The sequence below is a fragment of the Heterodontus francisci genome, chromosome 27 (assembly GCF_036365525.1).
Source record: "Heterodontus francisci isolate sHetFra1 chromosome 27, sHetFra1.hap1, whole genome shotgun sequence".
Classification (NCBI taxonomy): Eukaryota; Metazoa; Chordata; class Chondrichthyes; order Heterodontiformes; family Heterodontidae; genus Heterodontus; species Heterodontus francisci.
This window is the reverse complement of record NC_090397.1, coordinates 52098509-52125597: the sequence shown is the minus strand read 5'-3', so window position 1 is coordinate 52125597 and position 27089 is coordinate 52098509. Positions and strand designations below refer to the sequence as shown.

Sequence of the window (27089 nt, the reverse complement as noted above, 5' to 3'; positions counted from 1 at the left end):
GAATACTTGCTCATTCCAGCTGCAGGGTTTAAAAAGATTTATTTCACTGGAAAATTGCCTACCACTAGGTAGTTACTGACTGGGCAGAATTGCCACTCACAAGATGCATCATTTGCCTGAAATCATTTAATAACAATATTAAGAAGTCAAAAAGAAATTTACAGGTGAACATTGCTACAAGGTCAAACTCTGGGTCAGGGCTTGCAATCTGTACCTCAGTCAAATATTTAGTTTAAGGAGAAGCTGTACAAAAACACAAACACAGAAAAGCTCCATCAGTAACTACATAAGCAAGTGCACTTGTGCATACGCAAGAGCCCAGTGATACAATCACACCCAGCCCACCTTAAAACTCAGGACTGGCCCAGTCGCCCAAATGTAGGACCCACCTATTTGCACTTGCATTTTAAGACAGCAATGAAAACCCAGACTTTTGGTGATTACCGATGACTGAGGTTACCGGGCTGTCCGGTTGAAAACACACCAAGCGATCGCCCGAACATTGGCAGCTGCCTGGATGAGGGAACTTTAGCATAGAGCCAACAGAGGGCACTTTCTCTTTTGCTGCCCCTACCCATGTTAGATACAGAGTAAGCTCCCTCTACACTGTCCCAAACACTTCCAGGGCAAGTACAGCATGGGTTAGATACAAGAAAGAAAAGGAAAGAAAAAGAAAAAAGAAAAGGTTAGATATCGAGTGAAGCTCCCTCTACACTGTCACAACAATCCACATTGAGAAGCGATTCCCTATCAACCCATGGTGGCATTCTCTGGACGAGACTCCTACTCATTGTCAGATCAAGATCACTTAAATGCTGTGGCTGCATCTCCAGTAGAAACTGGATTGAGACTGGCCTAAACTCAACTCATATCGAACTCAAAAGCCATGAAGGGGAGAAGTGCCCTTTCATTGTACCTGTCTGGGCGTGGCTTCCCCAATGATCCATTAAAACCATTGACCTGATTAATTGGAGAAAGCATCAGTCCTCTTCTCCCCAAATTGCAATGCAAGAGCCAAATCAACTGAAGGGGCCTTTGGATTGAAGCTATCGGGTGGGTCTGGACCCTGTGGTCTGTAATCTGCCTGCTAGTCGCAGGATGCAGGATTACTTGATATTGCTTCCCTGGCTAAGTAGGTGTTGACTCTTTCTGGGGTACAGCTTGCAGGTTTCAGGTTCTCTCCCTGTTCTCACCCAAATGGCCCTTGTTAAGACACAATTCTCAGCTGCAGACTGTTCAACTGTAGAAAATACCACAGGCAAGATGTGACAAGCTGGATCCAAACCCCCAATGCTTTTCCTCTTTGGTGTATGAGGGGTACAGGTCAGTTGTGGCAAGTCACACTGGTAAATTGGCTGAAATATGAGCAGGGAATTGGAGCTGTGCCTGGCTACTCAGTATCACATCGAGCCATTGGTTTGTAAATGGTTTCATTACACATGATAAACCCGAGAGCAATTGGATATTTTTTAATTAATGCCACACTGAGCTGATACACAGTAAGAGATGAGCAATACAAACTCCAAACATAAATGTACATATAGCAACAATGTGGAACTTGCTCTTTGAACCTTCCCTCCCCTTCTGAAGATGCCGACTCTCACTGGGGTATGGATTCTATGGGCGTTGGCCTCCTTATGGCATCTTGTGGAAAGGGGCCAGAGAGGGCGTATGGGTAGGCTACTCCACTGTGTAGTGGCTAGCAACCCAAGCTGATCCTACATTACTAGATAGCTGCGCACACACACACTGATTTTCCAACAGAAGACACTGAATAATAAGTAGGAGCAGTAACCCAGCTTCTTCTCCCTTTTGTAGCCCAGTGGTACTGAAGCTAATCGCCTGACCTCTGCCTTGGTAAATGAGCCGAGCCAGTAGCTGGGACTAATGTACTCAATACCACACCAAGTGGTGCATTTTCCCACCCAGTTACCCAGAGAATTCCAAATTACTGGGTTTTTTTTTTCACCTGAACCTTCATCATCCTACCCTGCACTGGGTTAGTGATTACTGATCCATGGTCCTGTGACTTCACCGGGTTTCACACCCAGCACAGGCGAGGGCAGCTCCACAGTGTCATAGAAAGCCCCACAGAGTGGGTTACACAACAGACAGCAATTTAAAATCAATTCAAGTACAAGGCCGAGGTCACTATAACAACACACAGACCTGGGCATGGGGAACATTTCTGCACACTGCTACCTACTAGCATGAGAAAAGATGCAGACATGTCATTATACATAAATATCAGAACTACATCTTCTCATTTATATCCCACCTCAACCAAAATTCTGAACGACTCCTGTCCTTTCTCCAACTGCACCCTTTTTTAAAACATTAGGTGAACAGCTCAAGCAAGGGAGTAATGAGGTATGGGAGAATAAAGTCCCTCCAAAACCTGCAATCCAATTTGGCATCACCCTTATACTTCAGCCAAGCTATGAAGTAGCTTCCTTATTCACTCTGTACAGATGGTTATTGAAGTTAAGTTGAAAGGCGGGAGCCGAGTCTCTTCCTGCAGTGTACAGCAGAGCCTTTCCCAGTCTCTGCTCCTATAACAAAGCTTGTCCTCTCTGCAAAAACAGTCATGGTGATTGGGTTTTCTCGTCTTTTGATTGGTCATCATCCTTGGCAGCGGTATCCTTCTTTGCTTCCAGGTCAAAATTCTGGTGCAGGGAGAAATAAGAAAGATTGAGCCTGGTAGGCAGGTAAGGTGCACATATTTCTTTCTTATGACTGCTGCACAAGGACCACTGCCTTGCAATCTCCCCATTGCCCGGTATCCATCCTCAACTAATCCTACTGTCCCACTCTCTCCCCATAGCCTTGTATTAATCCTCAAACTCATCCTACTGCCCTACTCTCTCCCCATTTTAACACAGTGACAATGAAGGAATAGAGATATATTTCCAAGCCAGAATGGTGTGCGATTTGTTGTTACTATGCACTTGCTGCCCTTGTCCTTCTAAGTGGTGAAGATCGCGGGTTTGGAAGATTCTGTCAAAGGAGCCTTGGCGAGTTGCTGCAGTGCATACTGTAGAGGGTACACACTGCAGTCACGGTGCACCTGTGGTGGAGAGTGGATGTTTAAGGTGATGGATGGCTTGCTTGTCCTGATTGGTCTGTATTCTCCTCCAGTATACCTACATTTTCACTTCCACAAATTAAACTGCTGGCCACCGAACTTCCAATCCTGGCCACCATACCAGCCAACATTATAAATGCTTCCTATCCTCGAGTACTCTTCCCCTTCCTTTCAAAATCACCATCATAGGCCCCCTCCTCAAAATGCTCACCCTCTGCCCTGGAGACTGTAGCCCCATCTTCAACCCTTACACTACTGATTACACAGTGCCTCTATGCAGTTACAGAATGAGTGACCCTTACCCTGAATAAACAGTGTCTCAATACAGTTGCACAGTGAATGATCCTTACCCTAAATAAAGAGTGACTCTGCACAGTTCGACAGTGAGTAACCCTTACCCTGCTATTGGTTATTTAAGTGGCTTGTTTCGGGAGAGCAACAGGCCTCAGAAATGAGGTGCAGAGGTCAATCGGATGTTGAAAAGACTCGGCTGTAACTGACCCGCTCCGTTAACTGCCTCGAGTTCCATATGCACCAGGTTTTTGTCTGCAGTTGCAGATTTTTAGACAATGCAAAGCAGAGTCAAATCTCAGAGCAGCATGAAATGAAACTCAAGCCTCGCCACAAATTGATTTTTAGCAGAAGGGACCCTCTTGCGATTGGAGTCAATAAATTGCCTTTTAATGCAGCGGGAAAGATGTCCAGACTCCCTGATTTGGGCGAAAACGAGTTCTATCATTTGTATATTTATCTGCCTTGGCTGAGACAGCATCCCCATAGGCAAAGACCAGTGAGTGGGGAGAAGCCTGGAGAAAGGCAAAATGTTTAACCACACATGGCTCAGGGTTCAGCATTTACCAGGTTTTTTTTACAGCCACTTTGGGTGCAGTTCTACGCTGGGCAAAGGAGGAGCCCGGTCATCTCACTGCAGCACATCAGTGCCACCTGCTGGGAACGCATTTGTACTGCAACACAATGGTGGTGGAATTTTTTTATTCATTCATGGGATGTGGGCGTCGCTGGCAAGGCCAGTACTTATTGCCCATCCCTAATTGCCCTTGAGAAGCTGGTGGTGAGCTGCCTTCTTGAACCGCTGCAGTCCATGTGGGGTAGGTATACCCACAGTGCTGTCAGGAAGGGAGTTCCAGGATTTTGACCCAGCGACAGTGAAGGAACGGCGATACAGTTCCACTTCAGGATGGTGTGTGACTTGGAGGAGAACTTGCAGGTGGTGGTGTTCCCATGCATTTGCTGCCCTTGTCCTTCTAGTTAGTAGAGGTCGCGGGTTTGGAAGGTGCTGTATAAGGAGCCTTGGTGCGTTGCTACAGTGCATCTTGTAGATGGTACACACTGCTGCCACTGTGCGTCGGTGGTGCAAGGAGTGAATGTTTGTAGATGGGGTGCCAATCAAGCGGGCTGCTTTGTTGAGGATGGTGTTGAGCTTCTGGAGTGTTGTTGGAGCTGCACCCATCCAGGCAGGTGGAGAGTATTCCATCACACTCCTGATTTGTGCCTTGTAAATGGTCAGTGGGGAGGGGAGGGATGCAGCAGGGCGGTCAGTGGGGAGGGGAGGGATGCAGCAGGGCGGTCAGTGGGGAGGGGAGGGATGCAGCAGGGCGGTCAGTGGGGAGGGGAGGGATGCAGCAGGGCGGTCAGTGGGGAGGGGAGGGATGCAGCAGGGCGGTCAGTGGGGAGGGGAGGGATGTAGCAGGGTGGTCAGTGGGGAGGGACGCAGCAGGGGGGTCAGTGGGGAGGGGAGGGATGTAGCAGGATGGTCAGTGGGGAGGGGAGGGATGTAGCAGGATGGTCAGTGGGGAGGGGAGGGATGTAGCAGGATGGTCAGTGGGGAGGGGAGGGATGTAGCAGGATGGTCAGTGGGGAGGGATGCAGCAGGGTGGTCAGTGGGGAGGGATGCAGCAGGGTGGTCAGTGGGGAGGGATGCAGCAGGGTGGTCAGTGGGGAGGGATGCAGGACGATGGATGGTGGGTTGTGGGTCTTGGAAGTTGGCTGTCAGCTGCAAGAAAGCACCCCCCTCACCCCTGTAAGAGTGAGCAGTCTGTGGGGGAAGCAGGGGAGAAACCCAAAAAGAGCAGCAGAGGGGTGAAGACGTAGTGGGTGACAAGAACGTGCTTTCCATTCACCAGTTGATAGGATGCAGGCCAGAAAACAGCACAAACTGTGGACCAAAGACAAGAGGTTCAAGCCCCTATTCAAATCTTGCTGCATAATCCACCTGCCAGCAGGCATGGCTCATTACTAAACCCTCCCTTCCAATACTCTGCACCCCAGCAAACTGATCATCCAACAATCAAACGATCCAGAATTTCGGGATTTGGTTCAAGGCACACCAGCGGGGCTGGGTGTTGCATAACATCATTTATAGGTGTTACCAGGTTACAAAAACTTTGGGGAAGGTGAACAGTCACCATAGCTTTGAGGTCTTCTTTTATACCCTAATTCAAAGCTTTACCTTTTGATGCGTTAGTGAGCTACTCTGGCCTGGAAGGTTCCAGATTCAGTCCTGGGTCTGTACCAGTTAGTTGATCACAGCTGGAGCAAAATTAGAGATGATTATAATGGCTCGGTGTCACTGAGTCAAGAGAAAATCAGCCAGAGTGTCCACTTAATGTCTCCCATCTGTGGCCTCCTGCACTATTCCAATGAAGCTCAATGCAGGTTTCAGTAACAGTCTCTCCTCTCCCTCTGGGAATCCTCTAACACTGATCAGAACACTGATACGAGTGCCTTCACACCTTAGCTTTCCTCCCATTTTTTGAGAGGTAACGGGAGCTGGGAGGACTTATCGCCCGCCATCAGACCGTTCACATTTCTGGGGGAGCTCTTCTCCTGTACAGTGCTGGCTGGAGGGTCCACCATGACGTGCAGCCTTTTCTCAGCTTTTTCCAGGAGTCTAGTTTTCTCCTTCCCTCCATTTTCCTCCCAATGCTTTCTCATCACCTTACTTTCAATATCCCCTTTCATTAACTAATTGAAATGACCTTCCCCCAATATGCCCCAGTCTCATCTCTTCCCAAATTGCCCAGAGTGTTCCTCTCTTCTCCCGCACCCTTTCTTTCTTCAGTTCCATTAAAGGATCACCTTGTAAATTCGGTGTGATGAAGGGCCTACACTAGACATGTTAACCTGTCCTTTCCCCTCTGACAGATACTGACTGACCTGCTGTACTTCATGGTTTTATGTCAGATTTCCAGCAATGCCAGTTTCTTCCATTTTATTTCCACTTCTAATCATTACCCAATGGCCCCTGCTGGAAACCACGCATCTAGCGAAGACAGGATCGAGCTTCACCCCGGCAAGCCTACATCTGTGGGTGGGGACCAGATGACCTGACCCCTGCACCCCAACCAGAGCCAGTGGCTATGGAATAGGAGCAGTGAAGCCAGGGGACCTGACATAAGGCTTCAGTTCTACTCCAGCTAATTCCTGAGGCCGAATGAGCTGCCACGATTCTCCGGGTGAATTCACGTCTACCCCAGCTCACGGTACAGTGAGTGAAGACTCACCTCCAGCTCCCGCATGACTTCGTCCATAAAATCACTGGAGTTCTGTTTGTATGACACCGCCAGCTTTATCGTGTCCCGAAACAGCTGCAGAAAAAGGGAAAGGAAAGAAAGGACTGAATGGTCCAAGTGTTGACATTTAAGGAAAGAAAAACTTGCATTTCTATAGAACCTTTCACAACCTCAGGACATCCCAAAGTGCTTTGAAGTTTTATTTACTTTTTTTTTTATTTAGAGATACAGCACTGAAACAGGCCCTTCGGCCCACCGAGTCTGTGCCGACCATCAACCACCCATTTATACTAATCCTACATTAATCCCATATTCCTACCACCTTCCCTCAATTCCCCTACCACCTACCTATACTAGGGGCAATTTGCAAGGGCCAATTTACCTATCAACCTGCAAGTCTTTGGCTGTGGGAGGAAACCGGAGCACCCGGCAGAAACCCATATGGTCACAGGGAGAACTTGCAAACTCCGCACAGGCAGTACCCAGAATCGAACCCGGGTCGCTGGAGCTGTGAGGCTGTGGTGCTATCCACTGTGCCGCCCGTTAATGAAGTACTTTTGAAGTGCAGCCACTTGTAACATTGTAGAAATGTGACAGCAAGATCCCACAAACTGCAGAGAAAATTATCACAATTATTTTTTAAAGAAGTGATATTGTTGAGGGATAAATATTGGCCAGGATGCTGGGGAAAACACCCCTGCCCTTTTCATTGAATAGTGCCAAGGGATTTTTACATTCACCTGAGTTTAACATCTCATCCAAAAGTCAGCACCTTCAACAGTGCAGCACTTCCTTAGTACTGCACTGTGTCTTAGCTGTGGCTCAATGGTAGCACACACACCTCTGAATCAGAACTTTGTGGGTTCAAGCCAAACTCCACAGACTTGAACACAAAATCTAGGCTGGCATTCATTGTTCCTTCCACCCATTTATATAAAATCTACAGCACATCCTATCCAGCTGGTCCACGCTGGTGTTTCTTTTCCACACAAGCCTTCTTCCACTCTAATTATCTCCTCTCACCCTTACCCCTATTCCCTTAACCACATGCATGCATCAAGCTGCCCCTTAAATGTTAGATAATAGACTTTCCACAGAATGCAATACATCACTTTTCATTGTTGAATAAATTCACTTAATATTTTCAAGTTGAAACAAAGTCCAATGTGCTGCTGTATTTCAGAGACCGGAAAGAAATGCTGTGGAGGGAAAGGATGGATTCAAGTAAATCAACAATATTTAATGGACATAATTTACTGTTCAATATCCTGGGCACATTATTGAAAGCTTACGTAGACAAAAGAACAAAGAACAAAGAAAATTACAGCACAGGAACAGGCCCTTCGGCCCTCCAAGCCTACGCCGATCCAAATCCTCTATCTAAACCTGTCGCCTATTTTCTAAGGGTCTGTATCTCTTTACTTCCTGCCCATTCATGTATCTGTCTAGATACATCTTAAAAGACGCTATCGTGCCCGCGTCTACCACCTCCGCTGGTAATGCGTTCCATGCACCCACCACCCTCTGCGTAAAGAACTTTCCACGGATATCCCCCCTAAACTTTTCCCCTTTCACTTTGAACTCGTGTCCCCTTGTAATTGAATCCCCCACTCTGGGAAAAAGCTTCTTGCTATCCACCCTGTCTATACCTCTTGTTCTTTGTTCCTGTCTGCTCCCATTTCTTTCTCACAAGCCTCTGGACCCACTGAGGACACATGAACTTCAAGAGGGAAAAGTCTCCTACATCGAACAAGGTTTAAGAAGAATATTGGTCCCCAACGAAAAGCAAGACCTACCCACAATCAAGGACTTTACAGCAAGCTCGAAGGACAGTAACCAAAACCATCTTCAGATATTGCCTCAAACTTTTCCGCTTTATTTCTTTTGCTCTTTTCTGTCTCTATCTGCGTGTATATATCGCGTATACATACTAGCATGGGCGATTCGCATATACACAGGCTTTAACTGAATTAGAGTTTAAGTTTAATAAAATTCAACCTTTTTTCTTTAAACCTAAGAAAATCTGTTTGGCCATTTTCTTTGCCTTATAATTGAAAGTTAGTGATCAAGGTTTCACTAAGGGCTGGGGGGTGGGTGCTAAAAAATAGTATGTTTAAAAATTAAACTCTGTTACGGTAAGACTAGGTGAAGGTTGAGAGGGAACCCTAGACCCCTTTCTCACCTGGTCATAACAACAGACTCAAAAAGATATAGTAACTTCAATTTATACAACGCCTTTAACGTAGAGAAACATCCCAAGGCGCTACTTCCTACAGAGGTGTAAGAAAAAAAAATGCTCAGCCAAAGGAAGGGACACTAGTTGGGTTGACTTGGCCAAAAGGGCAGGTTTTAAGGAGGGTCTTCGAGGAGCGGGAGGTGGAGAGGTGAAGGGGCTTACGGAAGGAATTTGAGAGCGTGGGTCTAGACGGCTGAAGGCACAGGCGCCAATGGTGGGTAGGATGCACAAGAGACCATTGCAAAAGAGTGTGGGGAAAGTGGACTTAGAGCTGGAGGAGGTTACAGAAATATACAGAGGTGAGGCCACTGAGGGATTTAAACACAGGCAAAGAATTTTAAATTTGAAGAGTTGGACAACTGATTGCCAATGTAGGTCAGAGGGCACTGGGTTGATGGGTGAGCTGGATAGACTATGCACTTTGTTATGGAGGCAAGAGATTGTTATGGAGAGGATCTGGGGATCAGAATCTTAGATTGAGGGTGAAAAGGACCCATAGGGTTTGAACATCCCGAAAGGAATCAGTGGTAAGGATACGCAGTTATTGCTGGGGATCCATTCCACAAGGGCCTGTTGGAACAATTGTAGCATTTCAGGAAAACAGAGAAATACCTGAAGAGAAAATATTAAAGAATCTGGGGAAAAAGCAGGGAGAAGGGACTGGAGTTGATGTACACATAGGAATAGGACAGACGTTCTTCCAGCCAAAAGGCCTGCCACTGTGGTGAAGTTTACTAGAATTTACAGCACAAAAACAGGCCATTTAGCCAAACTGATCTACACCAGTGATTAAGGCCCACAAGAGCCTCCTCCATTGAACCCCATCAACATATCCTTCTATTCCTTTCACCCTCATTTGTTTATCCAGCTTTCCCATAAATGGATCTATACTATACGCCTTAACTACTCCACGTGGTAACGTTCCACATTCTAACCATTCTCTGGGTAAAGAGGTTTCTCCTGAATTCCCTTATGGATTTATTAGTGACTATTCTCTCTCCTCATTTATGTTTTCATTATCTCTGAACTTGACTATTCCAATGCACTCCAGGCTGGTCTCCCACCATCTACTCTCTGTAAACTTGAGGTCATCCAAAACTCTGCTGCCCGTGTCTTAATTCACACCAATTCCCATTCCCCCATCACTCCTGTGCTCGCTGACCTACATTGGCTCCCAGTCAAGCAACGTCTTAATTTTAAAATTCTCATCCTTGTTTTCAAATCCCTCCAAGGCTTCGCCCCTCCCTATCTCTGTAATCTCCTCCAGCCCCACTACCCTCCAAGATATCTGCACTCCTCTAATTGTGGCGTCTTGTACATACCCAATTTTAAATCGCTCCACCATTGGTGGCAGTGCCTTCCGTTACCGAGGTCCTAAGCCTCTGGAGTATCCTCCCTACACCTCTCTGCCTCACTTTCCTCAATTATGACACTCCTTAAAACCTACCTCATTGACCAAGCTTTTGGTCATCTGCCCTAATATCTCCTTTTTGTGGCTTGGTGTCAAATTTTGTATTATAATGCTCCTGTGAAGCACCTTGGGACCATTTTATTATGTTAAAGATGCTACATAAATATAAACTGTTGTTGTTTATCTTATATTCATGGCCCCTAACTTTGATCTGTCCCACAAGTGGAAACATCTTCTCTACATCTACCCTATCAAACTCTGTCATCATCTTAAAGACCTCTATCAGGTCACCCCTCAGTCTTATAGAATCATAAAAGCAAACATGAGGCCATCTGGCCCCTCAAGTCCATTCAGGCTCTCTGCAGAGCAATCCAGGCAGTCCCATTCCTGACTCTACCCCTGTAACCCTGCAAGTTTATTTCCCTCAAGTGCCCAATTTCTTTTTGAAATCATTAATCGCTTCTGCTTCCACCACCCATTTATGGCAGCAAGAACCAGGTCATTACCAACTGTGACGTTAAAAAGGACTTCCTCAAATCTGTTCTGAATCTCTTGCCTAAAACCTTAAATCTGTGGCCCCTAGCCCCTGCAGCAATGGGGGGGGGGGGGAACTTACAGAACTTGAGAAAGGCGCCCCAGCCTTTTCAGTCTTTGATAGGTATAACTTTTCAGTTCTGGCATCATCATTGTAATTTTTTTTTTGCACCTCCCATTTGGAAACAAACGAACTTATTAGCGAGAGACAGCATGGTTTTGTGAAGGGGAGGTCGTGTCTTATTAATTTGATTGAGTTTTTTGAGGAAGTGACGAAGATGATTGATGAGGGAAGGGTGGTGGATGCTGTCTATATGGACTTTAGTAAAGCCTTTGACAAGGTCCCGCATGGCAGACTGGTGCAAAAGGTGAAGTCACACGGGATCAGAGGTGAGATGGCAAGATGGATACAGAACTGGCTCAGTCACAGGACACAGAGGGTAACAGTGGATGGGTGTTTTTCTGAATGGAGGGATGTGACTAGTGGTGTTCCGCAGAGATCAGTGCTGGGACCTTTGCTGTTTGTAGTATATATAAATGATTTGGAGGAAAATGTAGCTGGTCTGATTAGTAAGTTTGCGGACGACACAAAGGTTGGTGGAGTTGCGGATAATGATGAGGATTGTCAGAGGATACAGCAGGATATAGATCGGTTGGAGACATGGGCAGAGAAATGGCAGATGGGTTTAATCCGGACAAATGTGAGGTAATGCATTTTGGAAGGTCTAATGCAGGTGGGAGGCATACAGTAAATGGCAGAACCCTTAGGAGTATTGACAGGCAGAGAGATCTGGGCGTACAGGTCCACAGGTCACTGAAAGTGGCAACGCAGGTGGATAAGGTAGTCAAGAAGGCATACAGCATGCTTGCCTTATCGGTCGGGGCATAGAGTATAAAAATTGGCAAGTCATGTTGCAGCTGTACAGAACCTTAGTTAGGCCACACTTAGAATATTGCGTGCAATTCTGGTCGCCACACTACCAGAAGGACGTGGAGGCTTTGGAGAGGGTACAGAGGAGGTTTACCAGGATGTTGCCTGGTCTGGAGGGCATTAGCTATGAGGAGAGGTTGGATAAACCCGGATTGTTTTCACTGGAACGACGGAGGTGGAGGGGCGACATGATAGAGGTTTACAAAGTTATGAGCGGCATGGACAGAGTGGATAGTCAGAAGCTTTTTCCCAGGGTGGAAGAATCAGTTACTAGGGGACATAGGTTTAAGGTGCGAGGGGCAAAGTTTAGAGGGGATGTGCGAGGCAAGTTTTTTTATACAGAGGGTGGTAAGTGCCTGGAACTTGCTGCCAGGGGAGGTGGTGGAAGCAGATACGATAGCGACGTTTAAAAGACATCTTGACAAATACATGAATAGGATGGGAATAGAGGGATATGGACCCCGGAAGTGCAGAAGGTGTTAGTTTAGGCAGGCATCAAGATCGGCGCAGGCTTGGAGGGCCGAATGGCCTGTTCCTGTGCTGTACTGTTCTTTGTTCACCAATGTGCCTTGATATCCTTTTTATAATATGGAGACCAGGATGGTTCACAGAACTCAAATTCTGGTCTAACCAAGATTCGGGACTCGCTTATCATAACTTCTCTTGCTTTTCAATTCTATTCGTTTAGAAATGAACCCCGGTGCTTATTCTTTTTTTTTAATAAATGGTCTTGTTAACCTATATTGTTACTTCCAGTGATGTTTCTGTGAAGGAAGTGGAGAATAACTGCACAGGTCTCCCAGTGCCCCATTGGAGGAGTTATTACTGAATTGAGAGCCAATTCAAAAAAGATGAGAATCAGATTTATGATTGGATGGCAGGTTATCTAATTTGCACACCTGCCCATCCAGTAGACTGCAGTATAAAGCATTGTCCCCAGTGGTGAAAGTGCATGAGAGCACTTCAGTTACACAAAAATAGTTTCTCCTGTATCCAACACACCTACCTTTACAACATTGGTCCCGTCTGCCGCCGACACAAAATAAAAGGGCAGCCCCTGTTTTTTGGCAAAGTTAAAGCTCTTCTGCGTGATTTTCAGATCAGCTGAAAGAATGAGAGCAACAAGTGGTTCATTCAGCAGTGCGCTGCCAGTCACCATGCCAGTTAGAAGCTCTGCTGCCCCCAAAGATGGCATGACCAACAGCACGGTACTCAGTTCCTCGCACTGCATCTCCCCCCACCAACACATTCCGTTCCCCTCCCCGCCCTCTGTTCCCTACCACCATCCCCTCCTGTCTCTCCTCCCTAGGAAAAGCCCCAGGAAGGTAAGCTTGGTGAAATGGAGTAGAATCCTAACCTCTATCAGGCAAAAAGAGCGGTTCTCAATACCAGTATGGTGGGCCTCACCTCACCGTCCAGAGGGGGGGTACTCTTAAACCCCCACTAGGCAGAGCCTCAGCAAGGCATGATTGTGCCACTTAGGCTCCTGTCAATTCTCTCAAGTTGAAATGGAATTGAACAGTGGACACTTTGGGTGGATGAGGAAGGAATGGGCATCGAAGGTGGGTCCCCAGTGTGGAGCCAGCTGATCTCAGCCAGACCAGCAAGAGGGGGCGCTACAACTTGCCTCAGAAACACTGGGTTGGAGAGGGGAAAGGTCAGCAATCTGGAGAGGGGAGGGGGAAGCAGAAAACATCCATTTCTAATGGTCACTTTGTAAGTGAATGTAAGTCTGAACACAGGGTTATATACAAACCTTTTAGGAACAAGAGGACCTGGGTTACAGGCTAACACTGTTATATGGTCACAATTAAACCAGGCTTTTACTGAAAGCGAAAACTGGAAAATCTTATTAAGACCACACCATGACACCTGTTTCCATTCTTGAATGAACAGACCTAGACTTTTTCATTCTTTCTCATCCCTCTTTGAATCACCCTAAGATGTTTCACATCAATTAATTATTTTGGATTTTTAGGTAGGTAAAATCAGCACTGAATACCTGCATAGAAAGATCTGACAAACAAATGGATGAATGCCCAGTTTTGGTGGTGTCAGTTAAGGGAGGATACGACCTGTTCTTCCTCCAATGGGGATCTTCAAATATCTACCTGAACCACCAAAGATGCACATAGGGTCCTAGTCTAGTGTCTTATCCAAAGGGCAGTACTTCGAATAATGCAGCACTCCCTCAGTCAATGTCAGCCTTCATTACGTGCTCAAATCCTGGACTGGAGCTCAAATCCACAGCTTTCTGACTCAGAGGCAAGAGTGCTACCAAATGAGCCAAGCTGGCACTTCGAGAGTCTTCTGTCTCAAGACTTGAGGCCTCCCTTGTTTCATGGCAACCAAGACATGAAGATGTTGCAGATAAGAGTTACAAGGCTGAACCAGATAGTCAAAGGAACAAGCTTTGGGGAAAATAAAACGACAGAAACTTCAGGTTTTTAGCTCGGAAAGAGGCAACTGAGAGGGCCCTTTACAAAAACACACAAATTAAACCATGACCAAATAAGGGGTGGTGAGGAAGCAAATTTAGGATTGATCCTAGGAAATTATTAATAGAAACAGTGGAGTAGATTTCCATTTAGGGTTCTGGGGGGAAATCCTTGGAATTGTTTAAGCAACAGCCAGATACGCTGATGGGGAAATTGTAGAATCGCTCCCAATGAATAAGATGAGGTGAATGATCTTCCTCATCTGCATTTAGCTTATGATCTCCTTTCCCACTCAATTAAAATTACAGCTGAAGATTACAGAGCAAAAGTAGCCAGGCGTCTCTCAGTGTCAGGCACATAACTTTTGAACTCACCGTCTATTTTGTTGGCAACAACCACACAGGGGATCTCGGGCCGAGACTCCCTCAGCTCCGTGTACCAGTTATTCAGGTTTTTGTAAGTTATCTTCCGCTGGACATCAAACACCTAATTGCAAAATTAAAACTAAAATTAATTTTCTTTTAATAAAAGGTACCTGGCCTGTTCATTTTGGGTCTTGGCTTGTACAGGACAGAGTAAAGCACCTTCTACAGTGTCCCATCAAAATTCCCAGGACAGGTACAGCATAGGTTAGATACAGAGTAATGCTCCCTCTACAGTGTCCTATCAAACACTCCCAAGGCAGCTCCACTATGGGTTAGATACAGAGTAAAGATCCCTCTCCATCTTCCCAAGAAAGACTCCCAATTGGTACAGCACAGAGATACAGAGTAAAGCTGGTATTTGACACCGAACATGGGTGTTTAAAACATTGAAGTGGCAGACATGTTGAGGTTGCCCTGCGCAGTCCTACTGCCTCGCTGAAAGCGGGCATCCATTGACCAACTGGTGAGAAACTCTAAGCCTTGGGGGACTCTCAGAACTAAGGTAGCTCAAAGGTGACCCAATTGATAGAGGATTTGAACCAAGTCAGATGCCATGGCAGGTTCGATGTTTGAGGCATGTAGGTTTGTGAAACTTCAGGAGACAGTTGGTGACCAATAGCCCTCGACGGATTGGAATCTTTTTCACTCAGCTCCATTTAATCCTGCAAGCCAATACCTTGAAGGGACCTGGCTGGATGAGCAGGGCAATGTGCTGATAGGCTGCACAGTTTTAGCTCAAAACTTGGGCTTCTCAAAGCTTTGTCTTAACTCCCTGGACTTTGCTAAGTTTTTTTATGTCATTATACAGAGCAAGTGTTTAGATCAGGCAAAATGAACCTCTCACCTTATGTGGTTTGGAGTAATGTGGTGATACATTTCAATCCATCAGACATTGACTAACAATACACAACTTGTCTTTGAAATGGCCTTTTACATTTTACACTAACGCAGAATTTTTGAAGACTCACCATGATACAGGCATGTGCCTTATGGTAATAAGATGGGTGCATGCTCTGAAAACGCTCCTGTCCTGCTGTGTCCCAGAAATCTGTGAAAGGAAACACATATAGTTTCAACTTCAGCAATTTCTAATCATTTTTTTTAAATTACAAATGCTAAAATAAAGGAGATTCAGCCCAAGTTCCTTTCAATACCCCTAAACCTCACTCTCCTTCCTTCGCAACATATACCTTCTCTCCCATGTGCTAATCCCTGCTCTCTGCCGCCAATTCTTTGATACTGCTTGGCTCAAAGTCCTTCCACAGAAACAGAAGTAAGGCATTCAGACCCCACATCTCTGGGTTTCAGCATCTGCTCAGTAGTAAATTCTCACCTGTGAGTCAGAAGGTCATGTGTTCAAGCCCCACTCCAGAAACTTGAGCACATAACCTAAGCTGACACTTCAATGCAGTACTGAGGGGCAGCTGCACTGTTAGAGGTGCCATCTTTAATATGAGATGTAAAACTGAGGACCCATCTGTCCTCTGAGGTGAATGTAAAAGATTGCATGGCACTTTTTGAAGAGCAAAGAAATTCTCCTGCCACTATTTATCCTAAAAAATTATTAGGTTATTTAACTCATTGCTGTTTGTGGAATTTTGCTCTGCACAAAATGGCCACATTTCCTACATTATAACACTTCGAAAAGTACTTCACTGGCCACGGCGTATTGTGACATTCTAAGCTTGCGAAAGGTGCGATATAAATGAAATAGTTTAAAAAAAAATTTTGTCATTCAATTCAATCTTTATCTCAACTCCGTTTACCTGCCTTGGATTCATATCCCTTGATCCTTTTACCAAACAAAATTCTCAACCTCAGTCTGGAAATTTACAACTGTCCAGCAGCATCCACAGCCTTTTACACTATAATCTGTATGAACAGTAATTCCTGATTTCACTCCAGAATGGCCAGGCTCTAATAGGACTACTGACTATACTCTTGTATGAAAAAGTTGATGATTTGAGCACTCCACCAGTCAACCAAAGCCAGAACATTTTTAGTGGCGAGATGTTTTTGCTATACAGGTGGGACTCACTTGCCTTTTCTTTCGGTTCACAGTGAAGGTTAAGAACAATTAAAGAATGTAACACTTACCCACTAGTACAGTCTTGTCATTGACAGTGGTGGTATACTTATACAGTGTCAGTGCATAAGTGGACAACTGCTGGGGGCGACTGTAATCTGAGTTAAGGTATAAAAAAACTGACAGAAAAGAAATCCCAGGGATTAAATAAATCTGTGTTGCATTTAATATGTTCAGCATATGCCAATATATCTCACTTTCTTAGGGATGCAAAATAACAACTTGTATTTACATAGCATCTTTAACATAGTAAAGCATTCCAAGGCACTTCACAAGAACATTTTCATAAAATTTGACACCAAGACACATAAGGAAACATCAGGGCAGATGACCAAAAGCTTGGTCAAAGAGGTAGCATCTTAAAAGGAGGGAAGAGTGGTAGAGAGGAGGTAATTTTTACTTTTTTTAAATAAGCTTTGTTTAGAAAAAAGAAAAAGTAATTTCATGTTGGAAACAACATTTATTGTCCATTCCTAGTTGCCCTGAGATGATGATGGTGGGGCGCCTTCTTGAACCACTGGTAGCAGTTTTGATATAACTGAGGGCCTTGCTAGGCCACTTCAGAGGGTAGTTAAGAGTCAACCACATTGGTGTGGGACTGGAGTCATTAATAGGCTTAGATCAGGTATTAAAGGGCGTTAGTGAACAAGTTGGACTTTTATAACAAACCAACAAATATATGGTGACTTTTACTGATACCAACTTTTCATTTCATTTTTCATTAAACAGAAATTAAATTCTCAGACTGCCCTTGTGGGATCTGAACTCACATTCTCTGGATTACTAGTATGGTAACAAGCACTAAACTACTAGACCTGTACAATTAGTCAATAAAAAATGAGCACTAAATACCTTTGTTGGGCCTGTAATCTCAAAACTCATTCGCATGGTGTAAACATGAGAACTTTACCCTATTTGTATATTTGTTGGTACTATGGTAAAACGAAAAGTGGTACAAGTATTTGATGTTTGAGTTTTTTGATTACTGAATGCTGGTAGAAATCTGTTAAGTAAGCATACATGTATGAAACACGTTTAACTATTTTGATTTAATTTTAACTATTTTAAAATTAGCGCATGCGACTAAAACAGTGTCGCTATAACAACACCTGTGGTTAGTCAGCAATGTCCATTTGACTATTCTAGTATTAAACAATACCCTTACTATGAGGTTACTTTGATCAAAGGGCATTTCTCTGTCAGGATGTGCTAAGGACAAGCATGTGAATGATATAAAAATAGGCTTCATCTGGTTCATGCAAGGAAAAAAATGCAATCAGGACTGGTGAGGTCAGGCGATTAGGGAGTGCTTCCCGTTCCTCGGTCAGTGACCTTGTGGCCCTGCAGAGGGCTCGGAAAGGATACTATCCATCCATCAGGAACCTCTCCATCAACCTGCAAATACACAACACCCAAAAACAAGTTAGCACAGTTTCAGGGCTCTAGGGATTGACTTAGAGCAGACTGATCCATTTCAGACGCACACATGGTTTGCTGCGAGGTTTCGTGTCTGCTGATCACACTGTAAGGTAGAGGGCAAAAAAACTAATTACAATGAGGAACTCCACTTACAGAGTTCCCTATTTATAGAGAGGGACTCCACCATCTGGAAAACCCCCCAATATTCCAAGACTCTCAAAGGTCAAAAACATTCTCCAGGGTTTCATTAGGGTATGTTCCTGTTGAACCTGAACAGCGATGATTCTGTTGAGGGCACTGGCTTTGAAGAGGGAATGCTTCTGACCATTGGTTGTTGCTTCCTCGAACTTCAAAAAGAGATTAGGAACTTATCTATTCCTTCACCTCTACCTTTGATTCCCTGATCCCCTCCAAATTACTCACCATGTCCCACATCCGCCATTCCCTGGAACATTCCCATCATTATTCCTTTGTGTCAAAGGGCTCTGAATTGCAGTGTGGCTTGTGCACATGGGGTTTAGAAATAAATTGCCAGCTTTAGTTCCACTAAAGTATCACCTTGCCTCATTCTCTAGCCAAGATCGCCCATCACTCCAGAATCGTCCTGAAGTGCAGCACAACTCCCAGCTTGTTCCTATTCATCCACCCACCCTTCAACACCAAGACCAAGGGAGAGGAGCTAGCGGATTTCTTCCTTCAAAGAAAGAGACCATGCTTACAGTTCCCTCTGCTGCTATGACCTCTTGCCTGCTCTCCTCCTGCTCCAGAACACACTCGCTCTCTCCCCTGCCCCCCACTCAACATCCTATCCGGCAAGGCCACCAATTCCAACCATGCAATACCACCACTCCCCAAGGTTAATGAAAAGCTGCACCAGCCTGGTGTAGAACCGAGCTTTGATGTCAAACACATTGAGGCCTGTGATGCTGTTGCAGGTCATTTTAATCATGTACTCGGTAAGGACATGATGGAGAAAGGAATAGGAGGTTATGCGGATAGGGTTAGATGAAGTAGGAAGGTTAGGTGAAATAGGTGGGAGGGGTTTCGTGTGCAGCATAAACACTGGTCTAGACCAGTTGGGCCGAATGGCCTGTTCCTGTGCTGTACATTTCATGTAATTTTGACCTGTCACTTTCCATTAGTTCCGATTCTGAATGTATCGGCTTCCTGGGTGTGTAGTACCTGTTTAGTGTGGCACAGTCTCGCACAGATTCCGACTATCCCAGGTCCCAGCCAATCTCCCCTAGAACGGATGTGCTACTCTGCTCAGTAATCCCTGGGAGTGGATAAGGGGGAAAATGTCTGCAAGGGTTTCTTCTTCTGATCACAATGAAACAAGCCCTATTGAGAGGGGTGAGAGTGCGCATGTTGGCTGAGGGCAGACGAAGCTAGGTTTGCAATGCACCATCCTCCATGGTCAAACAGTCTTGCCACCTGGGTCCGGACACGAGGAAGGGTCAATTGGGTGAGGAGTTGGAGGACGGCTGACCCAATACAATCCATAATGCAGTAAGGAGCTGCTGCTTCAGGACAGAGGGGAGAAAATAGGGCCCAAATGCTTTGTTGTAATCGGCCGCACTTTATTGACACCCCCTCTATGCACCCACCTCGTGCCCAGCCACACTTTTACTCACTTGGATTTCCCAACGGCACTGTCTCCCAGACAGATAATTTTGATGTGCTCGTCCCCATCATACTTGTCTTGATTCAGGTCGGACAGGTTGCTGCTCTCTGTCGCCATACTCCTGATGACGTCACAGCTGCCAGTAACTGGCCTCGACCTTCGCCCGCTGCTCCTCCACCGAATGCTGTGTCTGAGCTTTCCTACTACTCCTGCAAGCTTTATACACTCAGGTTGCTGCTCTCTGTCGCCATACTCCTGATGACGTCACAGCTGCCAGTAACTGGCCTCGACCTTCGCCCGCTGCTCCTCCACCGAATGCTGTGTCTGAGCTTTCCTACTACTCCTGCAAGCTTTATACACTCTAGTACTCACGCCCTGCCTCTGTGCTGCCCATTAATCTGCACACAAGCTGTTATTGAATTTTCCACTTTCTCTCCTTATTTCCCCTTCCGTGTCACTGCTCTTTTCTTGTATTATTCACAAACCTAATCAGTCCCGATTCTGAACCCAATATAAACTCATAACCAGTGTATTATTCCTAAAATAGAATGATTACCTTTTGCTAAACACCACTGCATGCATCCCTTCACTTTTCTCAGTATCGGGCCATATAAATCTCACCCTGCCCCTGACTAGTTTCTGTCCCTCTATGTCCTGACTCAGTTTGTTTCTGTCTCTTAATCTCAGATTCCTCTTTCTGTTCTGTGATCCCCCTCCCTCTCTCTTTCTCTCCCCTCCACGTGTCACAGTAAGTTCTCTTGGCCTGGCTCTCCCTGCACTTTCTACATTAATCAGTTTCTCTCTCACTCCCATCTATTCCCACCCCCCTTACTTATTTCTGTCTTAATATAAATCTTGGTTTTCTCTCTCTAACCCCGTCTCTTGGCTTGTCTGTAAAATTGAGTCTCACTCCTGCAATATCTCAGCCTTTTTGTCTGGGTGTTTCTCTCAGGCTCTGCTGTTAATGCCCTCACCACCTCAGTCTCACGTCATACTCGCTCTCTCTGAGAATCCTATTTCTATCACTGCCCTATATACCTCAATCTCTCTGTTTCTCAATAGGCTCTAACTGGAAATCTGTCACTTGACACTGTTTTTAAAATTTCTCTGAGCCTATCTGCTCTTTATTTCCAAGTATGTTTTCCTTTTGTATTTGGTGTTATTTATGTGTATATATTGCACAGTCTTTCTTCTATATAGTTCACAATTGTGTTAGCTGTCTCTTTGTCTGACTGGCTCCATCCCTGTGTACGTCTCAGTCTCTCTTCCTGCTCCTGCCCCCGCCCCCTCCTCACTCTCTATCCATACCTGTCTGCCCCTGTGCTTATCTCACTACCCCTGTCACCCCCACTACAAGTTTACCTTGCTGGCCATATGAGTATCTTTCAGCCCTTCTTAGTCTCAATAAAACTCTAATTAAAAAGAAAATGCACTGTAGGTCAGTCTCATGTGTCAGCCTTTCTCTGCAGCTAAATCTGCCAATATATTACCACCCTCGTTCTCTGCATCTCTCTGCCTGTGTATATAACCATATGATTCAGCCCCTCTTGACTGTCACCCAGCCTCCCTAGCTCTCAATCTATGTATAAAACCAAACTTTCTCTATTTCTATCCCTGGTTCTCCAAATCTACATTGCTCCCTCTCTTTATCTTTCTCTGAATCTCTCCCTCCCCATCTATCTCCCTCTCCCCCTGTTTCTTCCTGTCCCCCCTTCTCTCTTCACCACCTCTGCCTTTCTCTCTCTCCTTCTCTCTGTCTCCCTCTCCCTGTGTTTCTCTCTCCCTCTGACCCTCTCTCCCTGTTTTCCTCCCTCTCTCCCTTCTCCGTTTCTATGGCTCTCTCCCTTCCTCGCCCTGCTTCTGTCACTCTCTGCTTCTCTCTCTCTCTGCTTCTCTCCCTCCCGCTCCCTGTTTCTACCACCCTCCCCGTTTCTCTCTGTCTCTCTACCACCCTCCCCGTTTCTCTCTGTCTCTCTACCACCCTCCCCGTTTCTCTCTGTCTCTCTACCACCCTCCCCGTTTCTCTCTGCCTCCTCCGTTTCTCTACCCCTTCCCTGTTTCTCGCTGTCTCTCTCCCCCTCCCTGTTTTTTCTGTCTCTGATCCCCTGTTTGCTTCTCTCCCCGCTCTCTGTTTCTGTCTCTCTCCCCCACTCCCTAGTTTCCTTTTTCTGTTTCTCTCCCCCTTCTCTGTCTCTCTCTCCCCTCCCTATTTTCCTTTTCTCTCCCCCTTCCCTATTTTCCTTTTTCTGTTTCTCTCCCCCTTCCCTATTTTCCTTTTTCTGTTTCTCTCCCCTCCCTAGTTTCCTTTTTCTGTTTCTCTCCCCCTTCTCTGTCTCTCTCCCCCCTCCCTATTTTCCTTTTTCTGTTTCTCTCCCCCTTCTCTGTCTCTCTCCCCCCTCCCTATTTTCCTTTTTCTGTTTCTCTCCCCCTTCTCTGTCTCTCTCCCCCCTCCCTATTTTCCTTTTTCTGTTTCTCTCCCCCTTCTCTGTCTCTCTCCCCCCTCCCTATTTTCCTTTTTCTGTTTCTCTCCCCCTTCTCTGTCTCTCCTCTCTCTCTCTCTCTCTCCCTTTCCGCTTCTCTGCAGCTATGCAACAGACGCCAGGAAGGACCCAAAGGAGACTGTCTCAGGGCCGCCTGCACAGTCGGTGCTGGTAACGAGCTGTAAATGGAATTAATGGAACAAATATTACCAACAAGATAAAATATTAATAACAAATAATTAAATCGCGGCACCGACCTTCACCCCGCAGGACCCCTTCTGGGCTGCCCAAGCCGTGCCTGCGACCAGCAACCGCCCCTCCCCCACGGGGGCCTGATTCAGGGCACTGACATTTATCTTATTATTGCATTAGGAGGCTTATGATTTAATATGTAAAATACCTGCTCACAGGAGCTGTAGAGATAACATGTCAGACACAGAACTGGTGGCTGTTATTAAATCTCTTACAATTTTTCATATATATTTCATCTCCTTCTCACAGGAATAGATTTTATTAAGAAAGAACAAGTTTGCATCTTTACATGGGATTGTCAAGCCTCCAGGAAATAAAGATTAATTTCCTGGTCACTGCTGCGAGCAACCCAGGAGAAAAATACTAGGGACATTAAAAAAATTAGATGCTTTTTCATTTCATTTTAACACTTTTGTTTGTTAGTTATAAAATATGTCAGAGATGGAGGAAGAGGCTGTTTGACTGGGTGGGGCGGTTGAAGGTGTAATATCCAGGTTACTATACTCTTTGTACCAAATAAAGATGGTAGCCTGTGGTTTAAGGTAACTGGAGTTTATTTGCAAACGTTTATCATCTATGGCTGTCACTACAACTCTCCTCACATGACATCACATTCTATAATGATGCTTATAGTTTATTTACATACCTACCAAGCAACAACTCCATCTCCCCCCTTCCCCCCAAGTCTCTGATTTCATTCATCAGGTTAAGTAACACTGGCGGTTTCACAACTCTGCCGCAACGCATTCTCCTTTCATTTTCTTCTATAGGCATATAAATGGTAAAAGGTGCAGTGGTGCCAATTAGGGGCGAAAAGGGAAATTTATGCGTAGAGGCAGGGGGAATAGCTGAGGTATTAAATGAATACTTTGCATCTATCTTTCCCAAGGAAGAAGATGCTAATCAGGCCACAGTGAAAGAGGAGGTAATTAATACACTAAAAGGATTTAAAATTGATAAGGAGGAGGTATTGAATAGGTTGTCTATACTTAAAGTTGATAAAGCACCTGAACAAGATGAGATGCATCCAAGGATACTGAGGGAAGTGAGAGTGGAAATTGCGGAGGCACTAGACATAATTTTCCAGTCTTCCTTAGACTCAGGGGTGGTGCCAGAGGACTGCAGAATTGTAAATGTCTTTGTTCAAAAAAGGGCATAAAGGTAAACCCAGCAACTCCAGGCCAGTCAATTTAACTTCAGAGGTCGGGAAACTTCTAAAAACAATTAGGGACCAAATCAATAGTCACATGGACAAATGTGGGTTAATTAAGAAAAACCATCACAGATTCATTAAGGGAAATGATGTTTAACTAACGCTGGAGTTTTTTTAAGGAGGTAACAGAGAGGGTTGATGACGGCAATGCTGTTGATGTGGTGCACATGGACTTCCAAAAGGCATCTGATGCAGTGCCACACAACAGACTCATGAGTAAAGTTATAGCTCATGGAATAAAAGGGACACAAAATTGGCTGAGTGACAGGAAACAAAGAGTGCTGAATGAATGTTCTTCAGGCTGGAGGAAGGTTTGTAGTGGAGTTCCCCAGGTGTCAGTGCTGGGTCCCTTGCTCTTCTTGATATATATTAATGACCTAGACCTTGGTGTACAGAGCACAATTTCAAAATTTGCAGATGATATGAAACTTGTAACAATTGTCAACTGTGAGGAGGACAGTGTAGAACTTCAAAACGATACAGACAGGTTGGTGGATAGGCGGACAAGTGGCAGATGAAGTTCAATGCAGAGAAATGTGAAGTGATTCATTTTGGTCGGAAGAACATGAAGCGACAATATAACATAAAGGATACAACTCTAAAGGGGATGCAAGAGCAGAGGAACCTGGGGGTATATATGCATAAGTCATTGAAGGTGGCAGAACAGGTTGAGAGAGCATACAGTATCCTGGGCTTTATTAATTGGGGCACAGAGTACAAGAGCAAGGAGGTTATGTTGAACTTGTATAAGACACTAGTTCAGCCTCAGCTGAAGTATTGCGTCCTGTTCTGGGCACCACACTTTAGGAAAAATGTGAAGGCATTGGAGAGAGCGCAGAAAAGATTCACGAGAATGGTTCCACAGATGAGGAATTTCAGTTATGAAGATAGGTTGGAGAAGTTGGGACGCTTTTCCTCGGAGTTTTGATAGAGGTATTCAAAGTTGTGAGGGGTCTGGACAGAGTGGATAGGGAAAAACTGTTCCCACTTGTGAAAGGATCGAGAATGAGAGGGCACAGATTTAAAGTGATTCGCAAAAGAATCAAAAGCGACATGAGGACAAACTTCTTCACACAGCAAGTAGTTAGGATCTGGAATGCACTACCTGAGAGTGTGATGGAGGCAGGTTCAATCGAGGCATTCAATAGGGAATTAGACTGTTATCTGAAAAGGAAGAATGTGCAGGGTTACAGGGAGAAGGTGGAGGAATGGCATTAGGTGAATTGCTCATTCGGAGAGCTGGTGCAAACACGATGGGCCGAATGGCCACCTTCTGCGCTGTAACAATTCTGTGGATTCTGTGATTCACTTGAAGATGTTTGGGGTTTAGAGTCTCTTTGTGTATGGTGATTTCTCCATAATTTTTCCATATCTATTCTAGTCTTTAACCCAAACCAATTCTCCAGGTTGGATGTCTGATAGATTTCTCATTCTGTAGCGTCTATCATAATTCTCAGCTTGAATTGACCACTCTCTATCCTCTCTCTCCTTCACTTTTTCCAAGTCTTCTGCACTAATTTGTGGCTTTAATGTACTTGAGAGAATAGGAAGTTGTTTCTTCAACCTTCTTCCCATTCATAATTCACATGGGGCTAACCCATTCTGAATTGGTGTAGAACAATAGCTTAACAGTGCCAGTTGCAAATCTTCATTTTTCTTCAATAACATCTTCACAGTTCATACACCTATCTCTGCTTCTCCATTGGCCCGAGGGTACCTCGGTGAACTGGTGACATCATCAAATCCGTATGTTTCCATAAACGCTTTGAAACTTTTGTTCGAAAATTGCGGCCCATTGTCAGATATCACAATATCTGGAATGCCATGTGTAGCAAAACTTTCTCTTAAACATTTGATCACAGCCTCTGAACTCTGGCCATGTGGTAGCTTAACTTCAACCCATCTCGAGTAATAGTCAACGACAATAAGGAACATCTTCCCTTTATGTTCAAAGAGATCCATTCCTAGATGTTCCCATGATCTAGATAGAAATGAAAATGACATAAGTGGCTCTCTCACCTCTCGTCTCGTAATAGCACGTGTGATGCATCTGGACACCATTTCTTCGACCTCTTTTGATATCCCAGGCCACCATACTGAATTTTTGGCTCTTGCTCAACATTTAGTGATCCCTTTAAGTTGAGGGGTGATAGATATAGGACAGAAGTTAGAGGTAGTTTCTTTACTCAGAGAGTAGTAGGGGGATGAAAATGGAATAGTGTAGGTCAGATGGTTTCACAGGTCGGCGCAACATCGAGGGCCGAAGGGCCTGTACTGCGCTGTAATATTCTAATTCTAAATGATCTTGGTGTAATTTCTACAAGATATCCAATCTTAAAAGTTCTTGGGATGACCAATCCTTCATCATAGACCAGCCAATCATCCACAATACTCAGATGATCTCTTTGCTCATGATATTTCCTCAAAACTGGGTTATGTGGCATATATGCTGGCGACTCATTTTGACAATATTCTTTTCATCTTTCTCATATTTCGTCCTCTTTCTGCAAATTTCTGATTTCACTCAATTTTTGAGCTGCTGCTGATAAATTCTTGGTTATTTTTAAAGCAAAGCCTTCTAATTCCTCCAGAAGTAAGACATCTCCTTCTTCAGTTCTTCCAATAGTGCATCAGCTGTTATCTGTTGTTTCCCTGGAACATATTCGGTCGTCGCATTATACCTCATTGATCTTAGTTGAAATCTTTGTACACTTGGAGATAACTTTTCTAGCTCTTTCGAATTCAACAACATCATGAGTGGTTTATGGTCAGTTTCAATCTTAAACTTGAGTCCCAATATGCAGTCAGAAAATTTTTCACATGCCCACATTGCTGCCAAAACATCCTTCTAAATGACTATGTATCTCTGTTCGGTTTCAGTTAACGACCAAGAAGCAAAATACAAAGCTCTGTGTCTTCCGTCCTTCTGGACTTGAAACAAGAATGCTGTTTGCATCTAATTTTGTACATATGGAGCTTTTTCCCAGTTTTGCTAAACTTTCATCCACTGATGCCATTGGGTGGATCTCTCTCTCCACTGCTTTGTTAAGTTGAGTGAGGTCTTCGCAGATTCTTATGGATCCATTTGGTTTCTTTACTGGAACCATACCAGAATACCATCTAGTAGGTTTAATTATTGCTGATATCAATCCTTGGTTCACCATTGCTTCTATTTTTTTTTAACCTTTTCCAGGAGTGGGTGTGGGCCCTTTCTTGGTGTAAATAAACACACAGGCTCTGTCTCTTTTCTCAGTCTTATGTGATAGTCTGTCTTCAATTTTCCCAATTCTCTAAATAGCTTTGAGAATTCAGCCCCGAAATCTCTTGGTTGGTTCTTTTGTCCCTTAATTTCTTCAACCCTACATATCAGTTGTAGGTCGACACATGCCTTCCTGCTGAGTAATGAACAACTCTTGATTCAT

General features: G+C 44.8%; 1 protein-coding gene across 3 annotated transcripts; it reads right to left on the bottom strand.

Annotated features, from left to right (window-relative positions):
• Positions 1–22: 22 nt before the first annotated feature.
• Positions 23–21906, bottom strand: rabl2 (RAB, member of RAS oncogene family-like 2). Of its 3 annotated transcripts, XM_068059351.1 has the most exons (9): positions 19733–21903; positions 18045–18074; positions 16691–16770; positions 15562–15641; positions 14543–14654; positions 12737–12834; positions 7754–7817; positions 6610–6693; positions 2578–2666 (listed from the first exon to the last, which is right to left on the bottom strand). In XM_068059351.1, exons 1-8 carry the CDS (start codon positions 19837–19839, stop codon positions 6641–6643), a joined length of 624 nt encoding a protein of 207 aa, XP_067915452.1. In that variant the 5' UTR covers positions 19840–21903; the 3' UTR covers positions 2578–2666; positions 6610–6640. The 3 variants fall into 3 exon arrangements, with proteins under 3 accessions (XP_067915451.1, XP_067915452.1, XP_067915453.1); XM_068059350.1 differs by lacking the exon at positions 7754–7817 and having other exon boundaries at positions 23–2666; positions 19733–21879; XM_068059352.1 differs by lacking the exon at positions 2578–2666 and having other exon boundaries at positions 7731–7817; positions 19733–21906.
• Between the last annotated feature and the right edge of the window lie 5183 nt (positions 21907–27089).